A 12972-nucleotide genomic window follows, 5' to 3' on the forward strand; every position below is an offset into this window, starting at 1 on the left:
TGGCCACCCGGATTCAGCCTGTGGACTGGATTCTGCCCACGCCTGAGTTACATTGTAATAATTAAAGCCACTCCAGCTTTTTTAGAAAAACACTTCCATCTTTTGTTTCCTAGGCACCTACTTCTTGTCACAAAGGGTGGTTTAGTTGCCTGAAATTGCCCCAAAATACATCAAAACTACACTTGGCCAAATGCCACACAGATCCTAGTGTGCTGTGGTGCAGATTAGAGATAGCCGATGAAAAGGACAGAAGAGAACGGTGCTGCTCAGATTATAGATATTTTTGCTTATGTGTTTGTTGCAACTGCAGTTGAAAATCTGGCTGCCACATGTTTTAATATTTTTGTATTTGTTTTAGTAATCAGTATGAAGTATTGCCATTACTTTACCAGAGCCAAATAAAATATTATTATTGGTCACATGTTTAAAGGACCTCAAGCTAGCATCTCCAATAATGTATTATCAGTGCAATATTGCAGGCTAAATAGTTGCACTCAAGCTATGGTATTTCAGACTTATTGGTGGAAGCAATACCATTTTTAAATGTTTAAATGCCATCATTTACACCGCATCATAAAACAGGAAATAGGTTTAATCAATGCTGTATATCAGTGTTTCTCAAAGTGGGCCATGTGCTTTGGGAAAGCTGCTCGCCACTTTGTCTACCTAAAGGGTCCATAGCTACAGAGCCTCACTGCTGTGGTTCGCTGTTTCTAGCCAAGGAGAGCCACAGGAAGTATCAGCCTGGGCCATGCTGTTTCCCACTGCTCCTCATGGCTGGAAATGGCAAACTGGAGCCAATGGGCCCTGTGAGGCACTGTAGCTAAGGAACCATGACCCACTTTGAGGCTACGTCTAGACTGCTTTTTTCTGCTGAAAGAAGATATGCAAATTTGGAGCTAATTTGCATATCTTCTTCTGATCACGTTATCGGAAGAGGTTTTGTCAAAAAAGAAAGCAGTTTAGATGCAGCTCTTTCGAAAAAAACCACTTTTTCAAAAGAACCCTTCTTCCTAAAAAAAATGAGGTGTGCAGTGTTCTTTCAAAAAATATGTTTTTTTCGAAGGAACCGTGTCTAAACTGCTTTCTTTTTCAACAAAATCTCTTCCGATAACACAATCAAAAGAAGATATGCAAATTAGCTCTGTACTTGCATACCTTCTTTCGGCAAAAGAAAGCAGTTGAGATGTAGCCTGAGGAATGCTGCTCTTTATGTATCCTTTGATAGTCTTAACATTTTCTCCAAACCAAATTGTGTTTCGTAATTAATGTTTTAAATTCTCCCTTTCCTTCCATTCCCCTTTCACAAACATTTATTTTTAAAATTAATATGCACTCTCTAATGATGCACTTATGAAAGGTAGGTACCATTTCCAAATGAATATTGTCTGCAATTTTATGTAAGTGGATGCACACTAAGCTTTCAAATGACAGAATGCAAAAAGAGACAGTTTTGGGTCAGATAAATGCATAGTATTACTCATGTAACAGATTTCTAACTCTTGTTGTTCTTACCTTCCAGCCAGTAACACTATAAGTCTTTCCAGCACTTCCTATAGTTATTGTTCTTTCCCACATGCCTGGCAAAGTAGCTGTACAAAAAATGAAGCGACATGATTGCCAGTGAACATACATGTTCCATATAGTCACAAAACCTGTATTGTTCCTAGCTAAAAGGGGTGGTATTTTAATATATTATTATAACAAACAAAAAAAGCAAGGAGAAAAAATCTAAAATTAAATTTAAAAATGGAGAAATGTATTTTGGAATAAAAGTTTGGCAAGAATCAACAAAAAAAGAAAGTTCAAGAATGGGGCAAGACACACTGGGGCTACGTCTAGACTGCAACCCTCTGTCAACAGAGAGATGTAGATTAGGCACATCAAAATTGCTAATAAGCAGGTATTTAAATATCCCGCACTTCATTAGTATAAACGTGGCCGCCACTTTTTTTTTAAACTGAGCTTTTTTGAAAAAATTGGCAGTCTAGATGTGGATCTGTCGAAAATAAACCATTTTTCGACAGATCCTGTATTCCTCAAAAAATGAGGTTTACAGGATCTGTCATTCAATCCTTGTTCACTCTGCTGGTGCTGCCATTAGGAATGTTAAATGGTGTCAGTTGTGGTGACTGAGCCATCCACACCCCAAAACATCTACTAAAGCTAACTCAGCAACTCGAAAAATATCTATCGCTTGAGAATTCATTTTGAACTGAGTGAGAGTGGGTGAAAGAAAAGGCAATGAAGTAGTTTCTCAGCTGTCACTGGGTAACAACAAAATCCAAATAATCATCCTGGGATTGATTACAATGTATCTCAAAATCCATAGTATCTGCCAGTCTTCGCTATAGTTTATAAATACATCGGAATAGCTGAACTGTTACAACTATTACTGAGGCTTATAGCTGTAACTAAGTAATGCAGAGTTTGAGACTTCCAGTCGCCAGCCAAAGTGTTTATAGCACCTTTTAATATCTCTAGAATTTAAGATTTAATTTAAAAAAATTAAATGTCACACCTTTTTGATTACCGAGGTTGGTGCTATCTCCCCACCAAAACTTAATATTAAAGTACCTAAAAATATTTCATCATCTGTGGAAAGTTCAAATGTGGCTTCAGACTTTCAGAAAGTGGATTCTACACTGAGTTTTGCAAAGTTGGGCTATGCCTGCATTAGGAGCACTTTCCTGGTAAAGGACAACTGCTGTATCGTACCAGTAAAGTGCCCCTAGAGTGGATGCAGAGATACTAGAAAAGCTGTGCTTTGTACCGATACAGCAAAACTACTCCCTGGGAAAAAAAAAGGTGCATGGGCAAAAACACAGGTATGCTGGTGTAACTGCATCAAAACCAGGAGCTCCTGCATGCACAGCTGTATCCGTCAGGCATCACAACTCTTCACACTCTTGACTTGCCAACATAGTTTTGCCTGTCAGGAATGTGCAAAGAGGTTATCCCTGACAGACATAACCATGCTGGCAGAAGTCATCATCGTAAAATCTTACCCAAATTATAGAATAAGCCTTCCTTGCCTATCTATTATTGGTTGAAACTTCCAGATCTGTTCAGACTGCCTAGCATACACAATATAACTATTTGCAGGTAGCTGGGCAGAGCTGCCACCTTGTACATATCCAGGATCTCAGACATGATTGTGCTTGCACAGATAGCTTGATAGCTTGTGCTATTTTTAGCATACTAACTTGATCAGAACTGGCAGATTTACCATATTTACACCTCCCAGCTGCTATGTAGCTGAACCTAGGAATTCTTTGCTCTTTTCCCAATACTTTCAGGTGGTTCTTAGGCTTCTGGTTTATGCCATGGACCTTGACAGCTCTTTTCCATTTCTGATTTCTGTGGTACCCAGCTATACTGCAATTGTTAGCTGGACAAGTCTGTTAGAATGATCATCAATGAATTAGTTAACAATGGATATGTCTACACTGGGATTAAAAACCTCAGATGGTCTGTGTCAGCTGACTCAAGCTCAGGCTTCAGGGCTGAAAAATTGCTGGGTAGATATTTGGGCTCCAGCCCAAGCCCTAACATCATCACAGCAATTTTTAGTCCTGCAGCCTGAGCCTAAGTCAGCTGACTCGGGTCAGCCATGAATATGCCACGGGGCTTTTATTCCACCATAGATGTACCAAATGCTGACATTTACCCAGTCATTGCCAGGCCTCAGAATTACTACTGTATTGAGAGGAATGAGTGATAATACCTTTCATGGTGCCTCTTTACTGGGAAAAAAGGTATGTTCTTAATTCGTGTTATCTAATACTTGGGGGAACACCCAGGAAAGTTAATTAACTAATTTAATCTGGGAATTTAAAGTGAATTTGGAAAATCACATTAAATTCTTGTGTGGAAATTCCATTCAGCATTAAGGTGAGCTTCAGTTGGTTTAATATTTAGTGAATTATGCTAAACCAAATTAAGGCTGTTTTAATTCTGGTAAAACAAAATACTTTTTTTGTAGCTGCAGGCTTTTTCACAGACTGCTTAAATTGAATGTCCTTCCTGACTCACACAATCCATGGATCACTTAATATAGGATAAACTCAAATTTGTTTCCCTAAATTGTTGTATATAAGATTAGATGAGGACACAAGGACTAGTGTTTTTTTGAAGTTGTGTTGCATCCCATTCTACCATATTGTCATACTAAGGAGCATATCCAGCATAACTGTTAGTTTTCTCTAGGGGGGCCCATAAGCCAGATGTCATAGATGTAATGGCAAAATTCCATCAGCAAATTTTCACAGTACCTCCCTGTACTAGAACTGATTCAAGCCAATGCCAAGCACTGTCATTTTGGGGTCCATTTTCAAATGTAAATATAAAACAACTAGCCAATTAGACCATCATAAAACGGGATTTTCAGGTCTCTCCTCCATGTTTGTCTTCTCTCCTGAGTCTCTGGTCTCTCGCTCCGTCTCTCTCTCTCTCCCCTACTATCTCCCCCTCTCTCTCAGCTCTCCTCTTCCTCCTGCCTATCTCTCTGTCTCTCTCCTTCTCGTCTTCTCCCCCTCCTGCCTCTCACTCAGGGGACCACGGAGCCCAAACGGTTGCTTATGCCACTTGCTCCCACGTGGCAGCCTGGCTGAGCGACATAGAAGTCAGCCAAGCACCACGGCGGGAGGTGAAGGGAGGCAGAGTGGTGACGTTCACGGCCAGGGGGCGGGGCCTGGAGCTGCTGTCACGCCGCATGTCACCGCCTGGCCCTGCTTCGACTCCCGCCGTAGCGCTCGGCTGATTTTTGCGCCGCTCAGCCTGGCTGCCGCTGGGGAGCAAGCGGCGCAAGCGGCCATTTAGGCCCCACACTCCCCATGCAGCATGGGCCTCCCAGAGGGAACAGCCAGCATTTCAGGCAACAGCGCCCCCCAGAGGGAACAGCCAGCATTTCGGCGTTACAGACTCACAGACACTGGGCTACTATATATATGATTAGCAAATATGACCCCGTTTTCTAGGAATGTGAATGGTTAACTGGCTAACCACTTAACAGCAGCTGAATCGGGGATGCCTGCAATACAGCAGCTGGGGTGCTGCCGGGTTGGTCCCGCAGCGCCGAGTGGCGGCGCTACAGCACCAACCCAGCAGCACTCCAGCTGCTCTTGGGGACGCCTGGGGCAGAGCAGCTGGAGTGCTGCCGGGTTGGTCCCAGCTGCTCTGCCCCAGAGGTCCCCGATTCAGCCGCTGCTGAAACAGATCAACGGCTGATTCCAGGAAGCCCGGGGCAGAGCTGCTCTGCCCCGGGCTTCCTGGAATCAGCCGCTGAGCTGTTTCAGCAGCGGCTGAATCGGGGACCCCTGGGGCAGAGCAGGTGGGGTCCTGCCGGGTTGGTCCGCAGCGCTGTCCTTTGGCGCTGCGGGACCAATCCGGCAGCACTCCAGCTGCTCTGCCCCAGGTGTCCCCAAGAACAGCTGGGGTACTGCCGGGTTGGTCCCGCAGCCCCGAGAGGCAGCGCTACGAGACCAACCCGGCAGCACTCCAGCTGCTCTGCTCCCGGCTTCCCCGATTCAGCTGCTGGTCAGTTTCAGCAGCAGCTGAATGGGGGAAGCCTGTCCGGCTGCCTGAGCACTTCCGGGTTCCTGATGATGCCGGACCATCAGGAGTCCCGGAGCATTGGATGCCGGACTAATGGAGTTTTACTGTATTCTGAATTTTGATGTAGTTTGGCTCTTTGGTTTGAAAAGGTTGACACTCCTGTCCTAAAGGCTGACAATTGGGCTATAACACACTGTAAGGATGAGTGAATTTCAAACCCACGTGCCTTTTACTTAGACTAAGTCTATAATACGGGTGCTACAGAGCCACAGCTATGAGCATGCCACTTAGTGGAAACACTTCCTACAGTGACAGAAGGGGCTTATCCATTTCAGTAGATAATCGAACTCTCTAGTGGTGAGAGGTAAATGAAAGAGCTGCAATGAAGTCCTGAGCACCATAGTTATTTTGATGTGTAACTTTTAAATGTAGACCAGATCTGAGACTGTTTTGCCACCTAGTCTCAGGAATTCAAGCTTGGGGATAGATAACAGGACTGTACAATAATAATAGCAGGGAGAAGGTAGAGAGGACAGGGCAGGATGTCACTTTCATAAGCAGTAAATTAATACACAAGATTAAACGGTATGGAGAGCATTTTTCCCATGCCCTATGGTAATGCCATTATATTCAAACTCATCACGGTTTAATATAATTTCAACACCAATCAAGTGCTGGGAATTATCTGTAAAGTAACGCATATAAAATACCTTATCTGAGCTGGCTCTCTGTTGAAATGCCAGCAGAATCCTCAGTTATGATATGAGATCTCTAAATCTGCCACTACAGCTCTAATCATTACTCATAAGAGATTTGTGCTTGTACAAAAGTCAGATAAGGGTTGGGGCATGATGCAGTGTTCTATATTAGAGAAGACTGCTAGGGTGACAGAATAAAGACTATGTTAATTTTATGATATACAACTAGCTATCCTATTAGATTATAAGAACCATCACCAGACTCTGTAATATCCATGTTGTATCTTTCATATAAGTGTCACTGCATTTGACTAAATATGTAAAGCTTAATTTAAAAACATTGCAGTTTCTAAATAGTGAAACTGGATATTTTTCTTGTATTATTTTTATGTTCAGCTATAAAAACTAAGACGCTGAAGTCACCCTGAAAGTTTTATGGTTTGTAGGTTTTTAACAATAAATTGTAAGATCATTTCATGGCATCTGTTAGAGAGTATGCAGCTAAACCCAGTTGATTAACACTCTAAGCTTTAATTTTGAGTCATTATCACACTGGAAGTGTACATTTCATGTCAGGCAATAAAAATCCTTTTTGTTCACCTGCCTCCTGGATGGCATTATTACTAGACCCTGCAACTTGTCTCCAAAATAGTTTTTTTAGTAGCATTAGAAAGCAAAACTCAAACCTGTGGCCTGCAAACTCCATTGACATCAGCGGGAAAGGAGTATGCAAAAAGGTTGTATCCTCAGCAAGCAGAACGCAATACTTTAATTCAAGTTACACTAAACTAATCTTAATTACCAGTATTCCAAAGTCAATGTAGAAAAAAACAATATTTGCTTATTCCTAGTTAATTATATCAAATGTATCATTAATAAAAATTAGTAGCTCTCGTCTGTAAATCCCAAAGCCCTTTAAGAAGTAGGATATACAAATGCCATTTTAAACTATGGGGAAACTGAGGCATGGAGAAACAAAATGGTTTGTTGAAGGTCACACACGAGATCACATCAGAGCCAAGAACACAAGACAGTTCTTCTGACAGCCAGGGGTTAACAGTTTAATTTCAGTAGGGCTGCTTGGCTAGGTGGTGTTGTGATAACACGGGACTGCATAACTCTACAGCTTTCAGCTAGGTGTTCATGGAAGTAGCTACTTCCAGAACCAAAACCTCTGTATAACTGAGAATAACCCTTAGGAATAAATTAGCAAGGCAAGAAATTTCAGACTTCTCACATAAGCCACTAACTAAGATTCAAACTAAGGCCACAACCCTCCAAATACTAACACGTGTGATTAATCTAAGCACTTGTGCAATCCCATAGACTTCAGTAGGACAACTCATGAACACAATATTAAACACACATAAAAGTATTTGCAGAATCTGGATTAGGATTATTGACAGCATACAGTGGATGTGTTTATAGTAAAATCCAGTCCTAGTGAAGTCAATTGAACTGTTTCCATTGACTTCAATGAGAGCTGGATGAGGCCCCAGGAAAGGAAACTGTTGCAGGGACCCAGGTAGCATTAAATGTTTAGTTGTCTGATTTGTAATAGCTTAGTTTGTCCACACAGCAACTCTGCCTGAGAGAACTGAAATTCATCTCCAAAGGGCCTCAGAGAGATTTCACTGTTTGAAATTCCCATTATTTTTCATACCTTCTACTTGGAAGAAGAGTTTAGGAAATAGATCTTCTACTAATATTTTCCATTACCTTTGCCAGATTTTGTTTCTATTTATTATGGGGCAAACAATAATGTGGTTTCCTTATTATGCACTTGTCTCACTGGCTATCGCAGCAGAGTTCCACAAAAAGGATTGATTGGTAAGCTCCCATTCCCTTCCCTTAACTGGTACTGCAACAAAGCATGCCACTGAGAGGTGGATACACAAACAGTGATTATTATATTATTCTTGGGAACAAAGAATTGAATTAGGGTGGGATTTTCAATAGGAGCTAAGTCAACAGTCTGAAACTCATGGCAAATGGGCCACATATGGCCCAAGCAATTCCACAATCCACCCCATACACTTCTGTTGTCATGTCAGTCCCTGTGGCCCAGGGAGGAGACAGGGTGTCGGTATCCTTCCTCCGAGCCCAGCCCCTGCTCTGCCCCTACCTCACCTCTAGCCCTGCTCCCCCTTCTCTCCCCATTGCACCCCTTCCCTCAAGCCCTCTCCCCTGAGGCATATGGCCTTGGGGATTACTGGGTGCCTGGTAGCAGCAACAGGGGCCAGCCTTCCCACACTTACCTCAGCAGCAGGATCTGTAGGAAAGCAAAGCAACACAGCAGCCTCTGCTCCATTCTCTTGCCGTCTCCCAGGCCAGTCTGGTCACTCTACTTCACCACTCTGCACACACCTCCCCCAGGCCACATGGATGTGCCGGCAGCAGCACGGAGCTAGCAGCTGAAAGCTGCTCTAGCCCTGCTTTGCTGCCGGTGGTGGCGGCTGGGGCTGACACGCAGGGTGTGGGGGAGAGAAGTGTGTGAGCTGGCAGGCGGGGCCAGGAAACATGTGGGTGGAGGAATGCGCAGAGACCCCCCCCACACTTGCCTCCTGAGTTCTGCCAGAGAGGAGTGACCACTGGTCTGGTAGGAGGATTTGAACACTGGCACTGGCCCAAAAGTAAATTGAGTTTGAAATCCCACTGACTTAAGTGGTTTAGAAGCACTAGGCTCACCTACTTTTTAATGGGATTTGTGCACGTAAATCACTTTGCTGCTTTAGAAAATTTCGTCTTTAATCCTATAAATAAAGATTTACAAAAATAAAGGATTTCCTCCTCAGTTTCATTATTTTAAACTAAACTAAAATTAACATTTGAACTACTTGACAGCATCACTTTCTCTGAGATGCACATTTATGATATCCTTCCACAACTGTCTGCAATGGCTAGACAAAAATCAATACCTATTTTAATGTGTTTATTTCCTTTGTATACCAGCCATTCATACACCTCATCACTGATGCACAGTGTGTCATGTTTAATACAGAGATCAGCTATTACTTGGAGTTCTTCTTTGGTAAATACCTAGAAGACACACACACACAAAAAGGGTCAATGCATTAATCAGCATACTTAAGATACACTCTGGAATTACAACTATTATGTTAAACTAGAATGGAAGTCTTACCTTGCCAATAGGGTTATGTGGGGTATTCAGTATAATAGCTTTTGTTCTGGAATTAAATTTTCTTGCAAGTTCAGTGGGATCTAAGATCCAATCAGCACTAGATTCAGAGTTCCCAATAGCAGTTTTCTATAATAGGAATAAATGTCTGTATTACTTAAGTGCAACACGGAGGATAGCCCAGACCATATCTTTCCCCATGGAAAGCCCACAAGAAGACCAGTGAGGAAACTATTTGTGCCCTTGAGGTTATGGAGTTTCTGCTGCAATATTTAGTCAAGAGGAGAAAGCTTCAAGCCAATCAGGGAGCATGTTCTGTCTAAATGTTATAGTTACACATTATAGTTATACATTATAGTGCATGAACCTAGACAGACAGGAAATTATAGCTGTCTAGAAATTCACAAGGAAATCACATCACATTCAAGGCATTCTTGGAGAGTAAGTGCATCCATGAGGCTAACCAAGCACTACACAGAATTTCCTGGGACTTCTGTCTCCAATGGGGAAAAAGTCCTGATGTTATAAGCCTCCATGTCCATGCTGACCCAAGAGCTCCCTCATCTAGGTTTTGAAGAGCTGGAGTTCACCTATGTTCATGATGATGGGGTCAATGTTTCTAACATAGGGAAATTCCTGCAAATCTTCAGGGAAGTTATGTAACGAATGCTACCGAACAGTTATCCCCAATTCTGCCTCCCACAAAACTGAAGGAGCTCAACTGCACAGAGTGCAGGCACATTGCCTTCCTCAGAGTGGAAGCTTAATACTAGGTTTCTTCAATACTCATCCCTCTAGATTTTTGCTCCAAAGAACAAACATTTTCTTATTATTTCGTTACAACTAATTAGCAGTTTCTTTCAAATTTCCGTGGTGTTGCTTTTTGAAAATCAACCACAGAGAAATTGCTTATCTACATAACTGAACAGTCATTTCACTTTCTGTTGTAAATGGAAGACCATTCCCAATGCAGTAGGGAGTTTTTGGAATAGAAACCATATCCCATCACTTCACAAGCTGCTGAACAGGATCAGAAACCAATCCTTTAAAATAACAAATACACAAACTGTATGAGCATGTGATCACCCGCCTGTTATTCTGTGTTTTAAAACTTTTCTAATGATCTCAAACAAAAAGACTTCAGGAACTTTCAGCATGCATAAATTGAATTAAATGGGAAACAGTGCCCTACTCTACACAAGATTTGGAGGATACTATGTCTATAACACTTGGAATAGCATCACATCTGAGCCTTATTCTGTTGCAGTTTTTTCTCATTTATTATATAGTTGAACGTTAAGAGAAACTAGGTGTGGATCATTTCCTATAATGTGATTATCAAATGTTATTCTCAAAAGAATTCTGCATTCTATGTTTAACAACAATAAATTTAAAAAAAAAACACATACATTTCTTAATGGGATAAAAACAGGTTTTGCTCCTGCCATCTTCACCATTGGTACGTAGCAGTCAAAAAATGGCTCTATTATAACCACCTGAAATTAAAACATGTAGTCAGAAAGACCCAGAACTGAGAAAATATTATGTTTAGTAACACTGTATTACTTTCTTCAGATTTATTTTGGCCATAAGGATTTACTGTGTACCTAAGAGTATTCCACTCTGCTTTAACTGATGCAAATTTTTCATCATCTTAGGACATTATGTGGCAATGATAATAATTAGAAGACATAGACAACATATATTGGGAGTTCTTCAGAGATTAGACATGGATAGTTCTCATGTTACGCACTACAGTTGCGACTAGCATATAATGTTAGAAGTCCTTAAGAAGAGAGACAAAAAAGATATTAAAAAGTGGAGAGAGGAGTCAAAAGATTTAATGAATAATGGCAAAAGATTAAGGTAATGAGAAGACTCAAAGAATGACAGAGGCAAAAAGAGAGAGAAGATCAAAGCAACAGGGAAGGGAGAGAAAACAGATGAGGACACTAAACAGTAATCCTAAGAAAAGGAAAAAAGCTAATGTTCCACATCAGAAAAAGCACATATCAGGGCCTCCCAAACACTGCTTCTCAAAAAGCCATTGCAAGTATCTGGCAGCAGTGGGAAACAAGGCAATACTGAAAGGATAAATCATCAGAGCTAACACATGAAACCAAATACTGGGTATGATACCTACTTTACTTTAAAAATGTGTATACTTTTTTTCACCTTCACATTGATACCATATAATAGTCTGAAGCAAAATCTGAATTATGATGGCTATTCAGACACTGAAAACAGATTGATACCCTGTGCCATACTCAGATTCTTGATACAGACAGCAGTCCACAAAAAGTATGAAATAGAAATCGGTAAAGTAGTAACGGCTACCGTGATGTGAAAGCTATGACAATTATAACAAATAGGAGAGAAAGCTTGTGTGTTGGTGACTGGAATAGAAGCATCCATGAGATGGTCTCCTTACTGAAATATGGCCTAGTCTCTGAAAAAGTTTGCCGGCCCCATATCTACAAGACAGGGCTCTTAAGTGTTTGATATAGGCCAAATAGATAAACCTGTAATATATATATTTAAAAAACCATAAAAACCAAACCATTAACATAATTAATTTTATTTTGGTAGCTACAATAAAATACTTCAGATAAAGCTTACTTCATCTCCTTCTTCAATTAATCCCTGGATTGCACTAAACAGAGATCCATATCCTCCCACTGTGACCAAGATGTCTGTGTAAGGGTCAATTTTCCTTCCACAAACCCTCTCATATATCTGGGACAAGGTTTTCACCAGCAGTGGATGGCCCTGTTCAAAATAAAGAAAAACACATTTGGATGCATGCACTGTATATTAAGTAACAGGTAAGGAGATAATCTATCTACACACAGGTACATGCTTTCTCTCTCAATAAACGGAAATAACTGCGGGCAGAACTACTAACAGTTAGGAGTTTTCTGGTATGACTTAGATGAAATATTCTGTTGGGCTGGATTAAGAAAGGGATTTTAGGGCCTGGAACCCGGGGCCCCTGGCTAAGAGAGGTCCCCTTAACCTAGGGTTGCAGCCCGTAAAGCCCGTGTGTTCTGGGCCAAGCCTTCCTGCCGACTCAGGGGGAGGCTGCTCTGCGTGCTGACGTTCTGCCCCTCCCCCTTACCATGGGCTGAAGCCATGTTGCCAGGAGCAATGGAAACTGATGAAGGGCTGCTCTCGCATGGAGGCTCAACACTCCCATTTGCTAGGAATCATGGCCAATTGGAGCTGTGGGGGGTGGTGTCTGCAGGTGACTATGGGCTACACAGAGCCATCTGTTCCCCCACTCACCTAACAGGAACTGCCCAGATACACACCCCACAATCTTACCCTCAGCCCCAGCACTGAGGCCCATCCCACACCCTAACTCCTCCCAGACCCCACACCCCAACCCTGAGACCTCTCCTGCACCCTAGGTCCTATCCAGACCCCACACACCCACCTCAACCACCTGCTCTGCTCCCACACTCTAAACCTTGGCCTCAGCCTGGAGCCCATCCTGTACCCATCAGCCCCAGTTCCACCCCAGAGTCTGCACCCCGAGCCAGATCCCTCATCCCCCCAACCCTGAATCATCTCCTACAC

General features: G+C 42.2%; 1 protein-coding gene across 6 annotated transcripts in view; it reads right to left on the reverse strand.

Annotated features, from left to right (window-relative positions):
- KYAT3 (kynurenine aminotransferase 3) overlaps positions 1 to 12972 on the reverse strand; it is a 53813-nt gene that overhangs the window by 17715 nt on the left and 23126 nt on the right. For all 6 annotated transcript variants that reach the window (XM_075936439.2, XM_075936438.2, XM_089780501.1 and 3 more), the window contains 5 exons: positions 12013 to 12162; positions 10803 to 10889; positions 9397 to 9522; positions 9173 to 9293; positions 1516 to 1592 (listed from right to left, as the gene is read on the reverse strand). In XM_075936439.2, coding sequence (XP_075792554.2) covers positions 1516 to 1592; positions 9173 to 9293; positions 9397 to 9522; positions 10803 to 10889; positions 12013 to 12162 — 561 coding nt within the window. The remainder of the gene's footprint in view (positions 1 to 1515; positions 1593 to 9172; positions 9294 to 9396; positions 9523 to 10802; positions 10890 to 12012; positions 12163 to 12972) is intronic.

This window comes from Pelodiscus sinensis, chromosome 9, assembly GCF_052426305.1.
Source record: "Pelodiscus sinensis isolate ZL-2025 chromosome 9, ASM5242630v1, whole genome shotgun sequence".
Lineage (NCBI taxonomy): Eukaryota > Metazoa > Chordata > Testudines > Trionychidae > Pelodiscus > Pelodiscus sinensis.